At 33.4% G+C, this 26,599-nt stretch overlaps 1 protein-coding gene across 1 annotated transcript in view; it reads right to left on the bottom strand.

Moving 5' to 3' along the window:
- The window catches only part of LOC143257841 (A disintegrin and metalloproteinase with thrombospondin motifs 16-like), a 33,101-nt gene extending 7,569 nt beyond the window's left edge, over positions 1–25,532 (bottom strand). The window contains exons 1-13 of the mRNA XM_076516872.1: positions 25,429–25,532; positions 23,474–23,630; positions 22,588–22,663; positions 21,866–22,143; positions 21,214–21,376; positions 19,393–19,595; positions 15,562–15,645; positions 14,301–14,428; positions 12,701–12,742; positions 12,354–12,361; positions 11,040–11,181; positions 9,515–9,649; positions 3,418–3,565 (exon numbers count right to left, since the gene is read on the bottom strand). Coding sequence (XP_076372987.1) covers positions 3,418–3,565; positions 9,515–9,649; positions 11,040–11,181; positions 12,354–12,361; positions 12,701–12,742; positions 14,301–14,428; positions 15,562–15,645; positions 19,393–19,595; positions 21,214–21,376; positions 21,866–22,143; positions 22,588–22,663; positions 23,474–23,605 — 1,539 coding nt within the window. The 5' untranslated portion in view covers positions 23,606–23,630; positions 25,429–25,532. The remainder of the gene's footprint in view (positions 1–3,417; positions 3,566–9,514; positions 9,650–11,039; positions 11,182–12,353; positions 12,362–12,700; positions 12,743–14,300; positions 14,429–15,561; positions 15,646–19,392; positions 19,596–21,213; positions 21,377–21,865; positions 22,144–22,587; positions 22,664–23,473; positions 23,631–25,428) is intronic.
- Between the last annotated feature and the right edge of the window lie 1,067 nt (positions 25,533–26,599).

Genomic DNA, 26,599 nt, shown 5'->3' with positions numbered 1-26,599 from the left:
TGGATGCAACAACATGACGAGAGTGGGGGTCATTGACATGCCTCTTCTTGGAAAGGCTTTAACTCTGAAAACATTTCTGCGGTACGAAAATTAATATGAAGTAAGAGAAACTGATAGATGTGATCACTAGGTGATATAGACTATATTGTGAAAGAGTTTTTAGAGGTGTAAATATAATTATTATTTTGTTATTTTTCCTTAATATTTCGTTTGTTATAGAGATGAAGTTTATTAAAATTTTAATACGTATTGAATTTTGCATCATTAAAGTGTTTTACTTTCCATAAACAAAACTAATTTAATTTGTCAAAATATTGAAACGAAAATCTGCAATTTAAAGATACACTACATGGCTAAAAGTATGTGAACACCCCTTCTGATTAGTGGGTTCAGCCACACCTATTGGTAACAGGTGCATAAAATCAAGCATACAGACATGCAATCTTCATAGACAAACATTGGCAGTAGAATGGGACTTACTGAAGAGTTCAGTGACTTTCAATGTGGCATTGTTATAGGATGCTACCTTTACAACATATCAGTTCGTCAAATTTGTGACCTGCTAGAACTACTCTGGTCAACTGTAAGTACTGTTACTGTGAATTGGAAACATCTGGGACCAACAACAGCTCAGCCACGAAGCGGTAGGACACACAAGCTCACAGAATGGAACCTCCGTCTGTCTACACTTGAAACACTTACTGCCGAGTTTCAAACTGTCTCTGGTAGCAACGTCAGCACAAGAACTGTTCGCCGGGAGTTTCATGGAATGGATTTCCATGGCCGAGCAGCCACACACAAGCCTAAGATCATCATGCGCAATGTCAAGCGTCGGCTGGAGTGGTGTAAATCACACTGTTATTGAACTCTGGAGCAGTGGAAACACGTTCTCTGAAGTGATGAATCACGATTTACTATTTGCTAGTCTGACGGACGAATCTGGGTTTGGCGGATGCCAGGAGAACGCAATCTGTCTGAATGCATAGTACCAACTGTAAAGTTTTGTGGAGGAAGAATAATGGTCTGAGGCTGTTTTTCATATTTTGGTTTAGTTTCAGTAAACGGAAATCTTAATGCTACATCATACCATGACATTCTAGAGAATTGTGAGCTTTCAAATTTGTGGCAACAGTTCGGGGAAGGCCCTTTTTTGTTTTAGCATGACAATGTCTTTGTGCACAAAGCGAGCTCCATAAAGACATGGTTTGCAGATGTTGGTGTGGAAGAACTTGACTGGCCTGAACAGAGCGCTGACCTCAACCCCATCGAACACCTTTGGAATGAATTGGAGCGCCGACTGTAAGCCAAGTCTTTTCGCCCGCCATCAGTGCCCGACCTCACTAATGCTCTAGTAGCTGAATAGAAGCGAATCCCCGCAGCCATGTTTCAAAATCAAGTGAAAGGCCTTTCTAGAAGAGTAGAGACTGTTATAGCAGCAAAGTAAAGACCATCACACTCATATGTGCTTCTTGAAAATCTCATCCCAAAACATGGGGATTAATATGGACTTTCTCAAAACTAGAAATAAAACTAATAATAAGAACTTAATATAAATCATAAATTTCATATTTAAAAAAAATGAAATTTAGAACTGTCTAATAATTACATTTATGTAAGTAAGTCAAACAAAGCTGCAGAATGGACTATACTATAACTTTGTACCGATTCAACCTTAGATTTTAACATTATAAGTCCTTAAATTACCGCTGAGATATCAGGTTAATAAACATACATACAGTTTCTTTCAAAAGTATTTACTTCCTACCAATAATCTCACATTTTGATGAAATACAAATAATATAAGCATTTTAATGAACTTGTACACAACATCCTGAAAATCCGCAAAGAAAATATATAAATTGAAATTTGCCGACTGCATAAGTATTCAGTTCCCCTAAATCAGTATTTAGTGGAAACACCTTTGGCAACAATTACTGATGCGAGTCATTTTGGATAGGTTTATACCTGCTTTGCATGATGGGATTGTGTAATTTGTCTTTCATTTATCCTGGGAAAATTGCTCCAGTTCTGACAAGCTCATTGGGGTCTTTTATAAGCTGTAATATTCAAGTCTCACAATATATCTTTTGTTGGATTTTACTGGGACACTCCAGAACATTCACTTTCTTCGTTTGATACCATTCTAGTGTGGCTTACGCAATGTGCTTCGCATCACTGTCCTACTTAAATACAAATTTTCGACCCTGTTTTAAATCTTTGGCTGACTCAGCAGATTTTCCTCTAGATTTCGCCATTCATCTTCCCTCAGGTCAGACACGCTTCCTAATTCCTGCTGATAAGAAACATCCCAATAATATGATTCTGCCTCCGCCATATTTAATAATTGGGATTGTGTTGACTGGGACATGTACTGGATTGGGCTTGCGCCAGATGTAATGCTTTGAGTTTAGACAAAAAATACAAAGATGTCACAGAATCTTCTACCACATATCTTTAGTATTATTTACATGATATGTCGCAAACTCCACATAAGATTTAATATGATTTTTTTTCAGTGATGGCTTCTTTCTTGCCACTAGCTCATACATGCCAGTTTGTTTGTTTGGACATATTATCAATGTAGAAACACTGATTTTCATTTCAGACTTGGAACTTTCCAAGGTATTCAAAGTCACTGTTGGCTTCATAGAAGTTTCCTGCTTGCCTGACTGCTTAGTTTGGAAGAAGCGACTTGATCTAACTTGTGACTGGGTGGTATAAAGCACACTGCGTTTCTTAATGATGGACTTCAATGTACTCAAAGAGAAAATCAACAACTTTGAAATTTTCTTGTAATCGTTTACTGATCAGTATTTCTCTACCATTTTATTCCTGAATTGTTTGGAAAGCTCCTTTGTTTACATGATTGGTTTGTCATATTACTACGTGAGTTGTGGCTTGAACAGCTGCAAGTCAAGTCTGAAGTCAAGTTAAACTACTTTGTTTATACACAAACAGAGACCATTACACTAATTTTATAACCATCTAATTAATCTTTCGCACCTGAACTGATATGAGGTTGATGTAGTAAAGGGTTTGAATACTTATAAAATTAGGTATATTCTAACATTTTAACGTAGTTACATAATATTAACGTTTTTCAGCTTTCTCAGTTTGGAGTAGATTGTGCACATTCAAAATATAAGGCTCCGTTTGAAAGTTTTATGATTGCAAGCTCAGATAGCAACAAAATGTGGAAACTTTGCAGGGGGAGGGTACTTTTGCAATACACTGTAGATAGATGCATACCAATAAAACAAAAGAGTGTGAAACTGTAACTATTGCAAGTTTGATGTTGTCGTTAGATTAATCTTAATCTATATGGATATGACTATCGTTAAACTTTAAGTTCATCAAGTTTATTTTTGTTTATTTCAAAACAATATGATAAAAAACGATTAAAACACATTCACTTACGTTAATTGCTTCAGGATTGTACAGTGTAGCCTCTTCATCTTTAATGTAAAACTTGCACTGCTCGTAAACATCCCAAGTCTGACCCGGAGGAAGCTCTTTTAGGTTATTGCTATCATCTTGGGTTTGATGATCTTTCAAACAAGACTTGCTGTAGAAGTACAATATTTTTTATATTATCTTCAGTGGTCAATACAAAAATTGAACTGTAATATTGCCTAAAAATTATATCAGTAACGAACAACTCGATTTTCTGTTTTTAGTCAACTTGCAATTGTTTCCCTTAAAACTATAGTATTTTGCAGTTAGTACATCTGGCAACTGCCAAGGTAATTATCTTTATATAGAATGAATAGTGAAGAGTTTTTTTTCTTTCTAGGAAATCTTTGGTGAACCATGACAATTTCTTCAAAATCTTATCTTCAATTTAAAACTTTCTTATTAATTTCAGCATTTATGGAAATATTGCAAAAGGGCTATCTGCACTTAGCCTTCCGTATTATTGCACCAATTCATGAGTTAGTCTCCTTTAATAGTATAGCATAACCTGATCATTACTCTAATATTGCACCTATGGAGCTTGAGCTCCTGGTTTCACAAGCCAGATATACTAGCCTTTAAAACCTCAATGAAGTATGTCAACAGTGTATAACATGAATATACTATTTAGCATAATCGCCCTTTCAATATCAAGAAGACACGTTACTTTGTGTCATAGAGACTTTGGCAGTAGTAATTAGCGTTAAAAAATTAAACCTCTGTAGAACAAGTATTGACAAGAGATTCAACAGGGTAGAGAATAAAAATTTGAAGTTAAACTGTTACAATGGTAAGTGAAAGTCGTCGTTCTGCAGTTCGAAATTAGAGAAGTTAAAATTAGAGTTAACGTAACTTTTAGGTCTATTTTTAAATGATTTTGGTGCCTTTCGGAATTGAAACAGTGACTTTTTAAAATATTATACAGCATACATAACAGTTGTTTCATAGTTCCTTTCTTTTCTCATTGTTTTACCTAGCTGTTAAAAACTGGTATTGAATAAAAACTTATTGGGCAGTGAATTATGGAAGACAAAGCGCAGATATTAGTTGTTATTTTTTACACATCTCACATATATATATTAACATACATGTAATGAACAAATTAAAAGGTATGTAAAAAAACATAATTTAATAACAATTTTTAGGCCTATTGGTTTTCTAATATTTTGCGAGCTGTTGGTGTTTAATCTTAATTTTTAAAGTGTTATGCTGTATATATGAATAATGTTTCATGGTATTGTTTATGATAGAGAAAATTAAAGGATCTTTTTGGGATACAGTGCTTCATAACGTGATTACTTGAGGTGCATTTCCTAAGATTACTTTCGTTCTTCGAATTTCTTTTGTGATAAATTCATTACTTCCTTCTTGTTAATTGATCTTAATTTCAAGTTTAAATTCTGTTTCTCATTGCTTTGTAACATTACTGGGATAACTCTTGATGTTAGATCAACATGGACTGGTTGACAGTGTTGGTCCACCAATCATTTGCTTGAGTTTTGTTTGTTTTGAATTTTGCGAAAACTACTCAAGGGCTATCTGTGCTAGCCGTCCCTAATTTAGCAGTGTAAGACTAGAGGGGAGGCAACTAGTCGTCACCACCCACCGACAACTCTTGGGCTACTCTTTTACCAAAGAATAGTGGGATTGACCGTACATTATAACGTCCCCACAGCTGAAAGGGCGAGTATGTTTGGTGCTTGAGAATGGCAAAACTACTCGCGTGTCAATCCACTTATCCTGTACTTTATTCTACACATACTGATGGTTTTCAGAAAACAGGCATTAATCACTTTGGGACAACATAGTAACACGCAAAGTTGATGTATATCAGCCCAAAGAACTACTCCCTCTTCGTCATATGCCTTTGTTCTCTTGTGTAATTCCTTTGTGGACCCTTAATTGACTGAACTACCAGCTGTTGATATCTCACTTCATAATTCATACAGAATTCACATGGCCAGACTTACGTAATAAGAACTATCACTGAAGGCAGTGATGCAATGCGTCATCCTCTTAGCCATAATACCTTCTTATTGTGGCTACGGTACAGAACTGAAGAATCACAATCCCCACCACCTCAAACACTGAGCTGCAATCAATGGTCTTGTTTATAGCTCTTATCACACATTAAAATACACCAATGAACCAACTTCGTCACATAGCAAAGCCCCACCACACTGCATGCGTAATAAACGGGATCCAACTCCTACCTGTATTATCTGTTAACTGGATCATCCTGCCTATTCTTATGAACATAAAGGCAGCTCTCCTTCTAAGCTAAATGACCATTTTTCATATTAACACCTGTAGACATGTCAGTAACCCTGTGTCTTCACTTCTTACTGTAGAGAATCTAATACATTTTATAACCATCACATTACACAATGTACATCCATGTTAACATGCTTTCGTATTCATTAAAATTCTTAATGCTGCTAAATCTGTTTCTTAAATCAATATCTAGTCTACCTATTTCGGCTTAAACACTCATTTTCACTTTCGACTATTTTTTTACACCTGGATTGTCAGATTATCTGGAAACAAATTGTTGAATTTAATTTTCGTTAGTATCAGTTTTCTTAAAACCAGCCGACTTTTACTGGAATCACTATTGCCTCTATAGATAAATTTATGATAAATTATTTAAAAAGATCTTTCATTACCCAATGGTGATTACATAGTGGTCTGTTTGCAATTTACATAGTAGTGTCAAATTACAAAGCATGGGTCGAAAAAGAAAGGCGAGGTGTTTTAAAATTTCAATATCTATTCGAATTTACAGCCGACACCACTACATCTTCAAGAAACACCTCATCATTACTCCATATTTTCATTCTATATATTAACACTTGCCATAATGTATGTCAGAGAAACAGAAGAATTACTTCATCCCTTCTTCACTTTTATTGACTAGATCTTCAAAAGTTACATTATCATGGTTGAAATCAGAATCTATGGCCACTCATCTCCCAAACTTTGAAATCAGTAGAATCCTGTAGTGCACTGATGGCTATATTTTGTATATTTCGTATCATACACGCCCTGAATTAAATAGCACGTCAGCTGTAATCCTTAATATTGCTAATATTGTGCCTCCAAGTCTGACATGGAAATCAGTATCTACACATCGACAGTATGTCCCAACAATAAACTGGCATGTATGAGCGAGCGGCAAGAAAGAAGCCATCACTGAAAAAGAATCATATTGAATCTTATATGGAGTTTGCGACAAAACATATAAATAATACTACAGACATGTGATAGAAGATTTTGTGACATTTTTGTGTTTTTGGTCTAAACGCAAAGGGTTACATTTGTCGCAAGCCCAACACAGCACACTCCCAGTCAACACTATCCTAATTATGAAACACGGTGGAGGCAGCATCATATTATTGGAATGCTTCTTGTCAGCAGGAATTAGGAAGGGTTTCAGGTCCGAGGGTAAAATGAATAGCGAATCCCGGAGGAAAATTTGTTGAGTCAGTCAAGGATTTATAAGAGGGTGGAAAGTTTGCATTTCAGTAGGATAGTGACGCGAAGTGAATGTTCTGGAGTGACCAAAGTGTACGAACACTGATGTATGTCTCAGCCTTAGAACTTTGCAAGTCACACCTTTCTGCTTGCCCGCCTACTTAGTTTGGAAGGGTGGCCTGATCTATCACATCATCCCTTAGGTCATGTCCGATTTTAGATTCAGAAAAAGAGAAAGGGTTTCAAACGCTTTTAATGTTATTTAATAATGTATGTTTCATTATCATTAATTACTTTTTCGGCCAACGATTCACAAGTTTCTGAATGTCACTTCTATAAAATTCTTGGGGTTTGGAAGAAAAAATGTGGAGAGGGTAGTTTTAACATTTTCGTGTGTTCCAAGTTCTTTACCATCAAAATAGTTCTGAAAACATCGGAATAGATAATAATCAGATGGTGCAATGTCTTGAGAATAAAGAGGATGTGGAAGTTTTTCCCAGTCTAGCTATTCAATCTTTGCGGATGTGACCTTTGCTGTACGGGGCTGCTCATTATCCTGGTGTAACACAGCATATTTACAATTGATCAAAGCAGGCCTCTTTTCTGTTAGTGTAACATTCAAGCGCTCTAACTGTTGACAACAGAAGTCTGGTGTAGCCGTTACGTTGAGTGGCAGTAACTCAAAGTGGATCACACCAACAATATCCCACCAAACGCTTAACAACACTTTCCTTGTAGAGGTCCATTTTGGGTTGTGCTTTAGCCAGTTTAGCTGCACTGATCCATCGTCAGCGGCGCTTAACATTTTTATAATAATCCAGTTTTCATCTCCAGTCACTAAACTGTCAAAGAAAGGTACAAGAGAGTGCAGAGAAGTTCAAATGTCCACTAAGTTTGACTTCTGTCAAACCATGAAGGACCCATTTTCTAAGTGTTGACACCTTTCCAAGTTGTTGTAGATAACGGTGAACTGTTTAATGGGTCGAATTAAGCTTCTATGTTAGTTCTTCAACTGTTACAGCACAATCTTTATCAAGTACAGCCAGCAGCAAGTCATTATTAATCTCAACGGGACGACCTGGACGTGGCGCATCACTTAAACTGTAGTCACCTGATCTAAACTTCTGAAACCACCTTTGACATTTTGTTTCATTGAGAGACTCCGCACCATAAACACCTTGAATGTTTGGTGTAGTTTCTGCTGCATTACTGTCTTTTTAAACTCATAAATCATTATATGCCTAATGTGCTCCTCAGACACATCCATCTTCATAAGGGTTTATTTGATTAATGATCTGAAAAATTGGAGTTAAATTAGTTTCTTTTATTTGTCTGAACATTTTTATATACGTCCTACTTTATATATTACTCCTTAAAATCTTCCACAAAGACAGAAATGATAATGCACTTTCTGTATTAAATTTAGTTAGTGTATGTGTGGTATGAAGCACATTCTTCTTCGTATTGATGGAATTCACCAGTGACAATCAGTGACCTGGAAATTTTATTATAACCTTTTTCTGGTCTATATTTCTCTCCCATTTTATTCTTGACTTGTTTGGAAAGCTCTTTTGTCTTCATGGTTGGTTTGTTGTATCATTTTGAACAGATGCATTTACCCTAAAAGACAGTACTTCGATTACACCCGTACAGAAACGATTATCATAATTTCCTTGCACCTAAACTTGTTTACAGTTTCCATAGCAAAAGAATTCAACACTTATGCTATTTAGAATATTCCTAATTAACTACCTAATATCAGTTTTTTTTTACCTTTTTCAGTGTGGAGTATATTGGGTGGATTTTAAATATTGAGATCCATTTGGAAGTTTTAAGCTCAGACAACAACAAAATGTGGAACTTTGCAAGAGGGATGAATACCTTTACAAGGAATTCTACATAATAAGCAAATGAAGCAGTATCTTGGTTTGGTTTGAATTTCATGCAAAGCTACACGAGGACTATCTGCGCTAGCTGTCCCTACTTTAGCAGTGTAAGACTAGAGGGAAGGCAGCTAGTCATCACCACCCACCACCAACTCTTGGGCTACTCTTTTACCAACGAGTAGTGGGATTGACCATCACATTATAACGCTTCCACGGCTGAAAGGGCGAGCATGTTTGGTGCGACGGATATTCTAACCCGCGACCGTCGGATTACGAATCGAATGCCTTAACCACCTTGCCATGCGGGCCCGAATCAGTTGTGTGTAATATTTTATCACAATACTCAGGCCATTTGATATCAATGTTTCGCCAGCTTTTTATTATAAAAATTAACATAATAAATATCTCATATTATTGTTGAATTGTGTTTTATCCATTGCATTCAGAATATCAGAACAACTTGACTATAATATATTGTAGCATTATTTAATATTTGTGCTTAACCCATTACCTTAACAATCTCAGTACAAAACAAAAACAAGTAGAATTTAAAAAATATGAACATTTTTTTTAGTGTTTGTTACAATTTTTTCATTTTATGTGAAAGACCTCAATAGGTTGCAAATACGAGTTAGAACGTGTGAATCGTTAACCCCAGAAACATTATATCAATAAAATTTGGTTTTAGTTTGAATGATTACCTTAGCGATTTTAGTAATTTTTTGCTACAGGATGACCAAGTGTTTTCTCCTTTAGAGGCACGACTGGGAGACATGATGAATCCATTTTCTTTGCATCGAAAGTTTTTTGGCCATCCATCGTGATAAAGGCCTAAACTAAAATATATGAAAAAAGAGTGTAGTTTATTAAAATATTGAACCTAAGAGGAATAAAACACATAACAATTAGTAAAACACAAAGATTAAATTGTCTACAATAAAAATATTCATAGTTAAAAATAAAAGATAAAAAGAAACAAAGTAATAAGCTACAAATTTATATACACAAAACTTATAACCCAACTCAATCGTTAAATTATTCAAAATAATTCGTTATAAGACACAAAATTAATTGCTGTATGGTATTAAATATTTAAAACAGGTGCTAAAATATATAAGCAATTCAACAGTACAGTTTGATGTGTAAAGATTAAGCTATTCGCAATTAGTTTTGAAGTTGACTTCAGAGTAGCAATTCACTATGGTTAAACAAAAATACTTTGCCTACGACACGTATCAAAACCCTGTTACTAGTCTTATAAATGAGACTTACAGCAGTCTGGCACCTATTAAAGCTGAAATCACAACAATCGTACATTTTTCTCTGATACTTGCAATACATAATCATCTCTAATTAATATATTAAAATCATCAAATGTACCCAAGCCTCGCACCATTGTAAGTTTTGTATTTTTTTATAAAATCGCTATTTTGTACTAAACCTTTTACCTACATATTCATAAACATTTTTATCTTCTAAATAAACTTGGGTCAGGAAATGTCTCCAGAGTGAGTTGACACAGAGTGCACACCTGACTTATGGCCAATCAATGGCGTAATAATTATTTAAGTAGCCTGAATTATTCCTTAAGAGATGGTTGTAGTTAAAACACAATAAATCTTCAAAAGACTTTTCGCGACAAAAATATATTAGAATCCTAAATAATTTATAATATATAGTATACAAACTATAAAATACTGGATTCTAAACGATATCATTTTTGTTTAGTTACCGTGCGTTTCAGGTTAGTTCAGAATAAACATTGCATAATTTCAAAAAATGATTTTAATAATCAATTGATGGGCCAGAAATATTAGTGTCAGGTTTTCTCCTAGGTGTTCACCACCTAAAATAAAACTGGCCAACACTATTAGCTTCAGGTTTACTTCCAGGAATTTACTATCTAAAAAACGTAGCCAGAAAGATTACTGTCACGTTTACTCCAAGGAATTTAACACCTGTCAAAGTTGGGGAATAATATATTGTCACGTTTACGACTAAGAGCCTACCATTTTAAAACAAAAACATTGCTAAGATACATTACTGTCAACTTTACACCTAGAAGTTTAATTTTAAAAGTTTTCTAGAATGGTTAATGTCACGTTTATTCCTAGAAGTCCGTAATTTAAAAACTTGGATTTTGTATACCTTTAGGTTCTGTAGTCTACTTATATTAACAGAAACATAATATTTACGTTGTTAAGTATTTCATGTACAATGTCTTACTTGTGAGCTATTTCATGCACAACACTATAGCTTGCTGCTAGGCCAGCCGAAAAGTATGGTTTTCCAAAAGAATTGGTTGCACCTAGTTCGCAGATGACACAGTTTGTGCTCATTTTACACACTCCGTCAATAGGAGCTAAGCCTACAGTATGTTAAATATGAAAGACATTAGTCATTTTTCGCATACTATGATAAACAAATTTAAAATTTAATATAATACCATTACTAGATATATCTTTAACTTCTTCAATTTGTTCATAAAATATATATAAATATATTTATTTTCACCTTTACGAACGAAAAATAAATTCACTTATCTTGAAATGCTAATTTGTTACCCCACGCTAGAACAGCGGAAAGTTTATGAATTTACAACGCTAAAATCAGAGGTTCGTCGAATGATGTATTACACTCTAACATGTAGGTAAAAAAATATGATTGGATTAGCATATTATGTCATAATATGAATGATCGATTAAATATTTCTCCAAAGTATACTGACGGAAAGGTATGATTGAATCAATGTACACTGTGCAGAGAAAAGAATAACAATCTTTATGTATCACCCCATAATGAACGAACAGAACATATGATTTGAAGATATGTCACTGGCTTAATCTTTGCATTTAATAATTTATTTCCTATGTGTTTCATTCTGTCATCATTGTTTTTTTTAATTCAATGGTGACTTTTTTTTACCTAATATTTGACTTTGTCAAAGCTTTTGTACCTTCCTTTTGATATTATTGTTATTCTTCGATCTCATTTCCATTAGTTTTATTGTAATTAATTAGAACTCTTTTATCTTAATTATTCTTTAAATAGTACGTCTCTTTCTTTTAACTCCTCTCATAACTTCCTATCACTTTAAATTTTCTATCACCTTCTTCCCGATCTTATTTTATTATTTTTTTATAACTTTCTACCTTTTTTATTGGTCATATTTCAATCTTCTGGAAATTTCTACTTAGTGTTCATTTCACTTTTTGTCTCTTTCCTTTGGATTTGATTTTAATATTTCATCATCACAAATAATAATTCACTCGCGCTCAGTGGAACCGTAATGACCATTCTCAACAGTTAAAGTTCTATTTTATTTTCATCAAGATATAATTATCTGATTAAATTCATGATGACAAGAATACATTTTTATCCAATTAAATATACCAGCTAGAAAAAATCTACTTTCTTTTCGATGCTCCATTAAACTTCGTATTTACGTTCTTCCTTCAATTTTTCTAAAACCTCTGACATAAAAATGTTTAGAACTTTCTAGGCCAACATTTCAAAGTTTATGTTATCATAATGACCCACAACTCGCTCTAGCAAACAAATAATTTGTAATATTAATAAATAAAGCTTACAACAGTATAAATTGATTTATGTATCGCTTCATAGCGTATTAATATAAAAGCGTGATTAGGACAAAGTGTTACCCCACCATTTATGAACGCGAAAGTATATGATTATTTCTGTGTATCACCTATTATTGGATCGATTTATCACATCGTAATGGTAAATGGGTCTTTACAAACATAAAGTGAACGATTATTATAGTTTGTATCTTCTTCAGTGGAACAAGTGAGGAATGGAATTTTAGCTCGGAACTACCACACTCAACTGATTATTAATATAAACTTTACTCTCTTACCTATAGTCACGTGTGTTTTTTTCCCCATCCTTCATTATGATAGAAATCTCGACTGAAAAACAACATAACATATAATCATTGTATTAATAAAGAATTACATAAACAAGATTAAAAATAACAAATTGCCAATTTATTTAAGACTGTTATAGTAAAACTATTATGCGCTCTTACTTGATCTAAACATCTAATGTCATTCATAATGCAGTTGTAATACGTTAGAATTTGTGGTTAAGAAACTATAGAATCTTAATTTGTAAAAAAAAAACATTTATTTTTATTCGTTAGCAATCTATTTTAAATGAGAAATTGAAAAATAAACAGTGCTTAGGAACAAAAGTTTAATAAACCAGTGATTAGAAGTGAAATGTTAGTAAACTAGTCATTAAAAGGTAAAGATTAATTTTCTAATTGGTTGTTTTCTTGCATGATTGTTTATTTCCAACTTTATTTTGAATAAAATCTGTGCCTTATTTTCAGATTTCAGTGATGATTAATTAAAAATTTTTTGAAACGTTAATAAATATAAATCTTTCCCTCTGTACCAAGGTTTTTGTTTCTGTCACAGGACTTTATTTTCCTCCTTCGCAATCAATCTGTTGCTAAGACTTGTTTCAAGTTAGATTTTAGCCTTTTCAATCGTCAGAAAGTAGAACACTTACATAAATACTTAATGAGTTCTTAGACAACCCCAAAGAATTAGAATTTGATCCCAGTGTGTGTATTTTGTTCGTCTCTTTCTCAACATTCATAAATAAATCGTAACAAAATATGAAACAGATGATAAAACTGGATGCCTAGGTCGGCCAATTTGTGAAGCTTTGATTTCTTCACATGTTTCTTTGAAATGAAATGTCTTAGCTCATGAAAATAAGATTAATACATTTGCACAACATTTTTCAAAGAATATTAAAATATAAAAAAGAATACCAGAGGGCCGTCTTTCAATCTTCCACAAATAAATACTTAAAAAAGAATGATAAGTTTTGAGCAGTCGAAGAGCTGTACAAAAGCTCTGTTCCCGCTATTTCTGCTCTACTCCTAACATGAGAATATTCTACCCATTATTGCTTTGACTGACTCCATGTTGGAAATTATTATAAAAGAAACAGACAAAATAAGTCCAAGACTTATGAACTCCATTAACATATAAATGAGATTTATTTGGCATATTTTATCTGAAAGTTTTTTTTTACCTAATTTAAAGTTAAACATCATGCAAGTGCAGAATCATTTATCGAAAATAAATACTTCTGCAAATAAAACAAACAATTTTCACTAACGGGGTTGGAAAAGCATACTAAAAACATATCATTATAGCTATATGAATATATTAATGTAACACTAAAATCTCTTATACCCGTGGAAAGATGTTAAAGTGACCGTATTTTATAATACTTAAAGTAATATGAAATAAAACGATAAACTAATTTGCATTGAAACACCTCTTTTATTTTAGCTACTTTCATTCATGAGAAAAGTAAGATTTGTGATTTGCTTATTCTGAGAGGCTTTATACCAATAAAACTTTATATACTAATACAACACAATCCATATTATGCATTACCATTAAACTAAGTGAAACTAATCATCTTTATTTTGGTAGTATTTACCCAGATAGGAAAAGAGCCATATCCCAATGGTTAGGGTTGTCGTCTCCTCTTGGATTTTTAAACGTTTGATATTTACAGAACTCCCGAAGAAAGGTGTATCGTTCATTATTGTATACATGGAAGTCTTGCTGTAACATTGAATGAAAAAAATGTATTCAGTGAGTTTTTCCAAAATGAATCAATCAAACAAAACGTAATTTTTCTCGCCTATTAAATATACCAAATTATAAATTTGACACAAAACGTTTAGGTGGTTTAGCACCATATATAAATATGTGTGAATGGGCTGTAAGATAACCTAAAGAAATTCTAAAGTGACATTTAATGTTCATTATTTCATCCTTTAGGCCTGGCATGGCCAAGCGCGTAAGGCGTGCGACTCGTAATCCGAGGGTCGCGGGTTCGCATCCGGTCGCGCCAAACATGCTCGCCCTCCCAGCCGTGGGGGCGTTATAATGTGACCGTCAATCACACTATTCGTTGGTAAAAGAGTAGCCCAAGAGTTGGCGGTGGGTGGTGATGACTAGCTGCCTTCCCTCTAGTCTTACACTGCAAAATTAGGGACGGCTAGCACAGATAGCCCTCGAGTAGCTTTGTGCGAAATTCCAAAAACCAAACCAATTTCATCCTTTCGTTTCAACAACAGACTCCAGAGAAGAAATGACAGCAGCACAAAATACAACTTTAGCGGCCTGCAACGTGCAGTGTAAGACATTATTTTTAGTCAAGTGTTGACATTAAATAGTTGTAGCAACCTTGGGCATCAAATTTACAATTTTAACAGCAATTTCTAATGAATTCACCTGATTAGCAAATACCGTTTCAAGGTCACATGGCAGAATATCTTTAATTGTTTTTTTCTCTGTAAATGTATCCCGCATATATTTTTATATACCTGTACTAATTACCTAAACTTAAGTTTCTAGTCATTTTGAAAGAAAGTCTGCAATAACAAGAAATTATAATACAAGTACATCAAATTAATTGATCACAAAATTTAAGTATTTAAAAGTAAAAAAATAAAATATCGACACATTGCGAGTGTTATTCTACTTATGTAAACAAAATTATTCGCCTGAAAAGAAGTCCATGAAATCATTTACTTTCTACTACGTATTATTATTGCTTACATTCCTAGATTAATTTTGCATATTCTCTATTTGTGTAAGAATTACAACATTATTGTTATTTTTGCTTTTTATCGTAACGCAAGGTTTTTTGGTAATAAGATTATATCCAACTACAACAAGTTCTTACTTACTGGAAGTTCCTTCATGATGTTAAGGTAAACCAAAATAATGTGAAGTTCACTGCCAAGGAATGGCTGGCAGAACAGAGCTTCTAGCTTTAAAATACAAATAAAACATTAATTATATTAATCACGATACATTAAATCTATCATATCTTTGAACTATAGATTATTTATCTATTCTCTTTGTTCTTTATTAAGAAGAAGAAGGAGGCAGAATAAAGCAGGTGGCAACACAGCCTCTGCAGGAATGACCCGGATCGAAATAGTATTTTGACTATATTCTCAATAAGTTATCAGAAGCTTACAAAACTCTACAGTGTTTCCATTTATAACGACATCTATGTAATTACTCGGTCACAAGTTCTGAAAATGTCTGTAAATATCATAGCAAAAGTTGAATTTATTTTTCTTATTTCTGCTGCTTTTTTTTTATTACATGATAACTTAAAAACCAGAAAAATGGTGTAAACAAATTTCACTGAGATGTCATAGTTTCAAACGAAGTATCTGCTTTTATAAGTATTATTAACTAGCAGTAATTTAAAAAGATCACAAATCTACGGTGATGATAATATCATTACCCCTTGTACTCAGCTTTCTGCAAACATTTGATGTTTTTTTTTTTTGAAAAACTTAAGTACAGGGTGAAACAGGAATTAACAGCCAACAATAGACAAATAAATAATAAATATTATAGTTGTAACCTCCTTGTATTTAGGACTTGGTTATAAATACAACCTTCCCGCATTAAGAAACACAAGTAAAGAAGAAACTTTGCAAAAAAAAAAGTTTTGGTTTTAAAGTTACACGAGAGTGACGTGCGCTCGCTGTCACTAATTTAGCACTGAAGGCAGCTAGTCATTACCATCTACAGCCAACTCTTGGGCTACATTCAAAACAGGATGAAAATATAGGAATGGCCAATAGCAGTCGTTCCAAAACAATGTATACATGGTTGTAAAGACCAACATAACAGCACAGGCAAACCTGACGTATAGCAATATATATATATAACTGTTTATTACAACTGATTAACATTCTAATACACTATATGCTAGTGTTATTTTGTAAGGATTATAAAAAAGCCATCTTCACTATTTTATTTGCATTCTTTCCGAAGGATTGATATTAGCTATGCCCATATTTACTTGATTGTTTGAAAAGCTTTTTTTTCCTTTCTTGTCTTAATATTTGAACCACTTTATGTTCGCCGCATCCAGATTTTAGTAACATATATAGAAATGACGGATGTGAAACTTGTAACATAGACTTGTTTTTGTGATACATGTCTGAGGGTTAGAGCTCTGGTTTCATGAGCTACATTAACATATGTAACACAGATAGTTAAATAAGTATGTTTTAGAAATCAGTTTTGCAATAATATATGCTCTTCAAAAATAGAAACGCAAAAGGCAAAATTTGAGACATATTGTTAACAAGTTTATCTTTGCACATTCACTGCTGAACATTCAAAGTCTGCAAAGGCGAAGTCCACGCTCACTAGTTGAAGTTTAACGTCACTCAACGTCAGTAACAAGTATGCCCCCCGTGAGCAAAAATAACTGCTTGGCATCTCCTGCCCATGAAAGCGATGAGATGACGAATCACATCCTGTGGATTGGCTGTCCACTCAGCCTGCAAAGCTGCTGCAAGCTGAGATAGAGTCTGCGGTTGAGGTTGTCGCTGTCGCAGACGTCGGTCCAACTCGTCCCAAAGATGTTTGATGGGGTTTAAATCTGGTGATCTGGAGGGCCAGGGAAGCACGTTGATGTTGTGGTGTCTCAAGAAGACAGTGGTGAGTCGGGCTGTGTGAGGACGGGCATTGTCATGTTGTAAAACGTCGTCGACGTTCACCATGATGGGTTGCACATGGGGCCTAAGAATCTCGTCGACGGTTGCGTACGGTCTGATCGGAAATCCTACGCAGCCCTGGTATGGTTGAGGCAGTAGACGTCGCAGTTGTGGTCCTATCCCGAAGGTGACGTAACCGGATGTTGCGATCTTGTGCGGGAGTGGTCACACGAGGTCTGCCAGATCGTGGACGGTCACGAGTTGATCCATTTTGTTGGTGACGATTCCATAGCCTTGTTATGGTGCTTGGGTGGACATTCACAGCTCTGGCAACATCTGATCGAGATTCGCCTGCTTCCAAGCGACCAATGGCGTTGTTGCGTGATGCTTCAGTCAGTCTTGGCGTAACTGTATTGCGTGTCGGTGGCTTAACACTGAGCTATGGAAACCGAGAACCTGTCACTTTTATAGGGATTTTGCACATGTTGCACTTGCAGAACATGCAGATCTCTCAAACAAATTTATTGGACACGCATGCATTTTGGCGAAAATCCGATGTTTTCCTCCGTTTTCAAAGTGCACAACTTTTATTGTCATTTTGGTCTGACAGTCAGTGCCTTAACACGTGTAACATTACATACTCTAAGCTTGTAACGTTATTACATATATTTCTCTTTAAAATAACAAAAATATCCCTTTTGCGTTTCTTTTTTTGAAGAGTATATAATAATTTGAAACATGTCTTCAAACAGCGATGTTCAAAATGACGTTATTCATTGTCATATTTTAATAGTATCATCACCTAAATCTAATAACAATTATATATATTTATAAGTAAATTTTAATTTATATTTATTTATTTCCAAATTATATAAAATAAAACAAAATTAGTTCTTTGTTTCAGAGCAAAGTCACATTAGGCTCTCTGTTGAGTCCAATAAGGAGAATCAAATTCTGGATTTTAACATTATTAGTCTGTAAACTCCCCTCTGTTCCATGGAGGAGGAGAGAAATTAGCTGCTAGTTAGTAATTAAACATAGATGATCGTAGAGTATACTAAAACATGCAATTATTTATGTCCAATCACCACAACCTTAATATAAGTAATTAATTCTGCCTACTTGTTAGGACGATCGACTAGCATTCAACTGGACACGGGATTGAAAGTCAGAGCCGAATATGTTCGCCTTTTCCACTGTGAGAGCATTTTAGTAAAATAGTAAATTTTGCTTTTAGTTGTTAAAGATTAACCCAAGAGTGATTGGTGGGTGATGATGTCATGTAGCCCTAATGGTTTTATGTTAAATAGAAAATAAAAGATAAACAAGTACTTAATAATATGGCAATGTGTATATGTTCACATATATACTTATATAGAAAGACAAAACCAGCACACGTATTTAGAGAAACAATAGCGTTTAGCAAATACTCTGTCTCGTAAGTTGTAACTTGGTGGCTCTTCCAGTGAAATGGCCTGGCATGCCCAGGTGGTTAAGACACTCGACTCGTAATTCGAATCCCCATCACACAAAACATGAACGCTCTTTCAATCGTGGGGGCGTTATAATGTGACGACCAGTCCCATTATTTGTTGATAAAAGAGTAGCCCAAGAGTTTGCGGTGAGTGGTGATGACTAGCTGCCTTCTCTCTAGCCTTACACTGCTAAATTAGGGATGGCTAGCGCAGATAGCTCTTGTACAGCTTTGCACGAAATTCAAAACAAATCAAACCAAATCTTCCAGTAAAATTCAGGTTTCGTACTTAAAAAGTAAAATTATAATTTATTCTGCATTTCAAACATATTTTTACTATTTTTAAATTAAGAATGACTGGAAAAGTAAGAAAACCACTTGTGCACTAAGAGAGATATGATTGATAACTTTGTCCATAGTTATACGTTATAGTTATTTGTGCACTGAGATAAATGTAATTGACAACTTTGTCGGCAGTGTTGCGAAAGAAATGTCTCAAATCTGTATATATATATGATATACATGTTTTCACTCTAAAGATATTAACAAGTTTTGTTAAGTCTAAATTATTTTACCTGATTTGTAAACCCGATGATCAGATTTTCAAAATCTTCCTCACTTTCTAGTAAAGGACGAAATTTTTTGTAGGCCATTTCGTCGACGAATATCGCCAGTTCTAGGTAATTTATTCTTACTGCCCGTTTTTCCATCTGACTTGTTGTGTTTTCGTCTTGTAATTGGTTCATTTTTTCCCTGGTAGGTATGTCAGCCATCTCTTCTAATACAGATTAAATATGTCGTTTGGACAATTTCTTACATCTAAATGAGTTTTAATTACAAATGCTCCAGGTGCATTATTTTAGATGCAATAATGGCATACAACTTCCCATAACCTAGATTGAATGAAAATTATTTGTTACACATTCTGCTTAACATAATACTTCAGTTTTTCAGTAATGGATTCCGGCTATTCTACTGATTGCCTGGATTATTGGTTACCTTTAACACTGAAAATCAGTAAGTTCAAATACATAGACTTGAATTATTTCTTAATTGCTAATTTAAATAGAAGCTTTTTTATGTATTTTCAAAATAAAACGTTAAAATAAGTAGGTCTTGATACTGTCTATAAAAAAAGTTTTCATAACTAAACGTTTAATTAAATACCTGTTTTCTGCATTTTTCTCTAAATGTATGGTATCTATAATAAGTATGTATGTGTTTAAGATTTAAACAACTGCAGATAATTATAAGATTACTCAATTTCTATAAACACTTTCAAAGATTTAGTTTTACACATAATATGTTTATTTATAAATTTTTAGGTATATCATAATTAAGACTGGATTGTTTTTCTGGGGTCACAGTTAATTTCTATGATCATCATTCTGGTATTGCATAATGTTATTGACAAAACCTTTATTGAAGCATACGCTTAAAAACAAAACATTAGATATCGCAAAAGCAGTATACTTTATATTTCAAAATACACATGTTGGTTTGAATGTCTTGTGATGTTGCAAAGCCTTATAATATTTTTTCCCCATAGAAACTTAACAAACTCAATGTTAAATAGAGATTTTACTCTGTGACGTCAGGTCGTTGTTCATGAGGGGTCTGTTCTAGTTATAATAATTCCCGAAACTTTTATTAGAATTGGCACTAGAAAGTTGCATTAAGATTATCAATTTTCACAAATAAAAATAGAAAAATACTGAAGAGATGGTACATAGGATTATAAAAGCACCAGAAACAAACAAACCAAAAAGCATTAAACTATTCTTTCCATTATCAATATTGTCAATGATAAATTATAAAATCAGTTACATTAACTTACATTATATATAAATACAATTTTTATTGATTTCTATTATTGTTAAAAGTGTGGTTAACCTTCCATTCTTTTAAAATGGTATTGTCACATGGTAACCATTCTCTAAATCATGCTTTTACTTACCTTCTTCCTCAGATGGTGAAACATTGCAAGTTAAACGTTTCGGGAATTCTTTACTTATTTATGAGCTTCTTCAGTTGCCCTTTCTGACCGAGCGGTAAGTCTGCATGATGACGCTGAAAATTGGGTTTATATACCTGTGTTTAGTAGACATTTCATTGTCTAGTTTTGTTGCTTAACGTAACCAAACCTCCTGTTTCTACTAACAGTCTTCTTCAGCTGGTAAATCAATGCACATTAATCTTCTGTAAATTATGTTTTTACCTACCGTCTTCTTCAGCTGTTGGATCATTACACGTTAATCATCTCTAAATTCTGTTTTTACCTACCGTTCTCTTCAAGTGGTGAATAAATCCACGTAAATCTTCTGTAAATTCTGTTTCTACCTACCATCTTCTTCAGCTAGTGGATCAATACAAGTTATCTTTCTATTTTTATTTACCATATTCTTCAGTTGGTGACACAGAAGACTGTGATGGTTCAGTAACAATATGGGGAATCGTATCTTCTTGTGGCAGAACGTCTTTCTTCTGCACATGATGTTTCAACCTGTCTGGAACTGGTTTGATGTCGAACCCTCGATCAGAAAGAATAATAATTCCTTTCTATGAGAAGAAAACAAAAAGTGTGTTTCATAAAAGTCTATTGAACAGGTTTAATGCACAACAGAGACTAGAATGAGCACTTAAGATGCATTTACAGTTGAATCTGTAATTGAATAAATCGTACACAGATAACAAGATAACAGTATACGATACCTGTGCTGTAAATGTTAACGTCAATCTTTCATAATGATAACGTTTATATATTCATTTAGGTTTTTTTTTATATGTGATATATATAGAAAGAGAAAGTGTGTAATATATAAATACACCATGTACTGACCTTCAAAGAAGCCTATATTTTATATTTGCTGAATCACTTGTAAGCCTGAAAGCTTAAAGCGTTAAGAATCGAGTTTCCATACCTGCGGTAACAACCTTTTGTGCACCTCAAGAACAAATGAATAAAGTCACTAAGGTTTTTAACTAAGACCATGTGTTTTTGATTCAAATAAAATAAGTGTACTCTGTAATACCGTGAACAGCACTTACCATACCGATGTCACTCCCACAGTAGCTAAATGCAGCTAGAGTATTATTATTTCGTCCATTGTAGTGGCAATTCTTGGAAGGAGGAGCTAACTTCTTACTTGTAGTTTCTGTTGACTCCACAACGGTGAAATTAGGCGATAATAAATGGTTGTTTAGTTTTAATGTCAACTCTACCTGCTGCCCAAACACGTAGGTTTGATATTCAATATAATTTTCGTCCATACTCCTTTCACCAAGCCTATGACGCATACGTACATGTATCACTTGATACTCTGGAACTGCAAAAAGCAAACCATTTCGTGAATTTTAAACTGTATTTAAAATAATTATATATAAGTTATTCTTACATTGTAAGTGACGGTTTAGTCCTTTATAAAGATCAGATTTACATCATGTGTTAAGACTGAGTTTTTTTAAAGAACATGTTTACATGGCAAAGATTGAGTTTTTTGAATTATGAATATTATAAAATGAATTATAAAGAATAGCCTTACACCGTATGTAAAACATGAATTATTTCTAAAGGCTAAATTTACACTACAATACTTTCTTATTAAATATTATAATTACACCCCGATTAAAACTGGTTTTTTCTAAAGATTTAATTTACACCACGAGTAAAGCTGGAGTTTTTAATAAAGACAAAATGCTTATTGTATACAAAGATTTTGTTTCCTGTTAGTAAGATAAATAGGGTAAAGAGATTGTTATTGGTATCATACCTTCGGTGTACTCCTCAACATCGAAAATTCTCCTTAATTCCTTCTTATTCATCATTTCGTGTAGTTTCTTTACAGGCTATAAAAAAAAAACAGTCAGTGTGGTTAATTAACTATGGGTGAAAGTTTTGTCTAAACCTACACCATACACTTCAATGATTTCCGGTATTTGTTATCCCAAGGACTAGTTATATCTGTGTGGTTAATTAACTATGGGTGAAAGTTTTGTTTAAACCTACACCATACACTTCAATGATTTCCGGTATTTGTTATCCCAAGGACTAGTTATATCTGTGTGGTTAATTAACTATGGGTGAAAGTTTTGTTTAAACTTACACCATACACTTCAATGATTTCCGGTATTTGTTATCCCAAGGACTAGTTATATCTTTGTAAAAATCAATCAATTGTTAATAGCTTTGTGTTGTGTCTGATATATTTTCTTCAAAACGTTTTAAGGTGGGAGTTATAAGGTCCATTCATCTTAAATTACTAAGAAAGAAAGAATTCTTTTCACCTTTTACTAACACAAATTTCACAAGAAAATATTTCGTTCACAATACTTTTAAATTATTTCTTTCTTTATTTTGTTTCACTAAATGTTTCTTCGGACCATACGTTGGAACCATTGAGTTTGATTTCTGCTTTCTTTAACAACCACTTTTAAATTACTTGAACCCGATTGGTCTGTTTAAGTTCTCTCCTCAAATAGCAACTGACGCTATATGTAAAATTGATTTTTTTCACTTCTTCAAAACTCTTAAATAACACATACCTTATTAGCAGAACTTAATCGATACAATTTAATTTATTTATGTAAAAACAAAAATCTCAGAAATTTTCATCAGTTCAAGTTTTTTGCCGTTGAATTATATTAAAAGAAACTTACTATGTTAACATCAATGTTTCGAACTTGAGGTAAAATACATGACATCACATGCAAGGCAAAAAAGAATCTCGTAGATAGCCTTAAATGGATTACTTTTCGATGCTGGCGTGAGGTATCTCCGTATTCGTCCATGATGTAGTTTAACTCTAAAAATAAACTGAATTACGATACTTTCAATACATAAGACAATATACATGTTACAGAAATCCTATCACATATAAAAAATTATTTTCATTACTCCTCTAAGTTGTAGTCAGGGAACCAGATTACACAAAATCGTAAAGGAAATTAAAAATTATACTTTAATATTATAAGGATAACATATTTGTTATGCCTTTCTTTTTTCCTTCGGCAAGTAAAATCTTCAGACAATTATCACATAAAACATTATTAGATTGTTTTTATAATACTGATTTCCAAAATGAATATAATACATCAAAAAAACGTGAGAATCGTTCATAATGGAAGATATCAAAAATTTAAATGTTTAAAACTGTTGACAGTCTGATCCATCTAGACTTACAGTATTGCCAAACTAATGTATGAAAGTATATAACAACAGCAAATAAAAGAAAAAACTATTTCGAAATAACTTTAGAATTTCATAATCAGACCTATCAGACTCCCGGTTTTAAATAAACTTTAGTGTATGCAGAACAAAACAAATGACAGAGCGAAAAACATTTTTCATTGACAATATTTTCAGAGTTAGAACAGCAGCTTAATCACTCATGTATTCACACTTGAAATGCTTGTATAGAAACGCGCTTCTAGTTGACACATTCATTCAAAAATATCTTTATTAAATACTGACATTTAGGTTTGACTCTTGTGTCAGACACAGCATAGATAATCCAACATGAAACCTCTTTGTTTCTTGTTACGCACAAAGCTAGAAAATGGTTTTAACTTTCCGGAGTATCATTATGAACTTGGTGTTTAACAACAGCAATCAAGTAAATAACTTATTTGCTGTACATATTTCACAGATATATTTCGTTCACAGATTAGCCTCCAGTGACACAGCAGTACGTCTTCGGACTTATAATGCTAGAAATCGAGTTTCGATATTCATGGTGGGCAAAGCACAGATAGCCTATTGTGTAGTTTTGTGGTTAACTAAAGACAAACAAATTAATAGATTTACTACGCATAACCAATCGAAAATATAAAAAGGTTGATCAGAAACCAAAAATACTAGACAAAAAAGGCAAATAACGAGTTACAAAACGTTTCTTTTTATGGTTAAACTTAGTCTTTAGAAGAGCGAACAACGTTTCGAAATCGTCAGGTTCACAAAGACGATGTGAACCTGACGATGACCGAAGAAGGTCGAAACGTTGTTCGCTCTTCTATGTAAAGTGTTTTCTCAGCCCAAACGAGCCGTTTTTGCATATAAATTTCTCAACAAGTGGGTTTCTCGTCATCACTGATTTTATGGTTAAACTTAGTCTTTAGAAATTTAGGATAGCTTCACTTGCAAATAGAAAAAATTCAGAATCTAAAATTTTTTTTCTAGCCATAAAAGCAAGATAAAAGTAAAACCTTGTAAAAAAATATTTGATATTTCTCAAGTTTTCATGCTGATAGACAGCCCTGCGGTAAGGGCAACATAATCAAAAAGATAAAACTAATAGCTACTATAATTTATATCTAATAGTGGTATTTTTAATATTGATAAAGAAAATATACTATAATATTACGTAGTAAATAATCATTATATAGGTAAATCGATCAAAATATATATTTGGTATTACAACGTTAAAATGCGGGGTTCGTATCCACGGTGAGCAGAAAGGAAATAATTTATTACATACTTTTGCACTAAGAAAACCATCATCCTACTGGGTAATACGAAAACAACTGAGATGACGTAATGGTTAAGAACTTGTTCTTTTATCATGATATAACTCGTGTTAAAATATATCTTTGATACAGAAACAAAAACAAGATACCTCTTCTCTTTCTTGGACTATTCTTATTGAATTTTGGAATAAAACAATATCCTTTTTTGCTTAGTTCTATCCGACCCTTACATCTGTTCCGCATAGAAAGTTCTTCGAACCTTTTATCGAGTTCAAACTGAACTTCTTATCGATTATAACAGCAGGTAATTACTTTAGATAACCAGGCTATGTTATATACATGCTGGCACCAGTCACTACTTTTACCCGCAGAAAGAGTACACCCCCCTCCGGGAAACTACAACGACACATGATGGAGACATAAAAGAAAATTGATGCGGGAGAAATAATTAATGATTTATTAAAATTCTTAACACAACTGGGCTAAAGCTATTCTAACTAGAAACTGTAAGTGCATAGTATTACTAATACCTTGCCTTAGGTGTCCACAACGCTTTTATTAATCAGTTTTATTCTATATTTTAGTCTCAGTTACAATATCACGATGTTACATTGGTACGAGAAGCACATGAATTGTATTTCATGTTTTTCAGCAAAACAATTTCCCTATTTGGCTTAGCGGTAATTCTGTGGGCTTATAATACTAAAACTTGGGTTTCGATAACCACTGTAGGCAAAGCACAGATAGCCCGTTGGGTAGTTTGGCACTTAACAACATTTTTTTATTTCATTTGAGCTCTCTCAATAGCTATATGATATCTCCACAACATGAATTTAAGAAACTCAAATATCAAGAAATATACATTAAAATACATTCATTTCATTTTAAATGTAAATGCATCTTCTGTGTGTGTTTTTCTTATAGCAAAGCCACATCGGACTAACTGCTGAGTCCACCGAAGAGAATCGAACCCCTGATTTTAGCGTTGTAAATCCGTAAGCTTACCACTCTACTTGCGGGAGACGTGTCTCTTCTCCTACATCATTAAATTCATATTTTTAATTATGTATTTCAAAATGTATTCTTTAATTATTGGTCCCTCATACAGTATATTTAATGCAAAAAAAATTGAAAAACAATATTTTATTAACCTTGATAAGATATTGAAAATTCAATCGAACAATGAACATCGTATTCTCGGAATTTAATATTTTCTCTTTTCCACATAAAAAAAAATGGTGCGCTGTTTATTACTCGACACAAATTCGGCGAAATGGTACTTTGAATATCAATTTTGAACAAATATTATTGTGACGTTAT

The sequence above is a fragment of the Tachypleus tridentatus genome, chromosome 7, assembly GCF_004210375.1.
Source record: "Tachypleus tridentatus isolate NWPU-2018 chromosome 7, ASM421037v1, whole genome shotgun sequence".
In the NCBI taxonomy this organism is placed as follows: Eukaryota; Metazoa; Arthropoda; class Merostomata; order Xiphosura; family Limulidae; genus Tachypleus; species Tachypleus tridentatus.
This window is presented reverse-complemented; position numbering and strand designations above follow the sequence as displayed.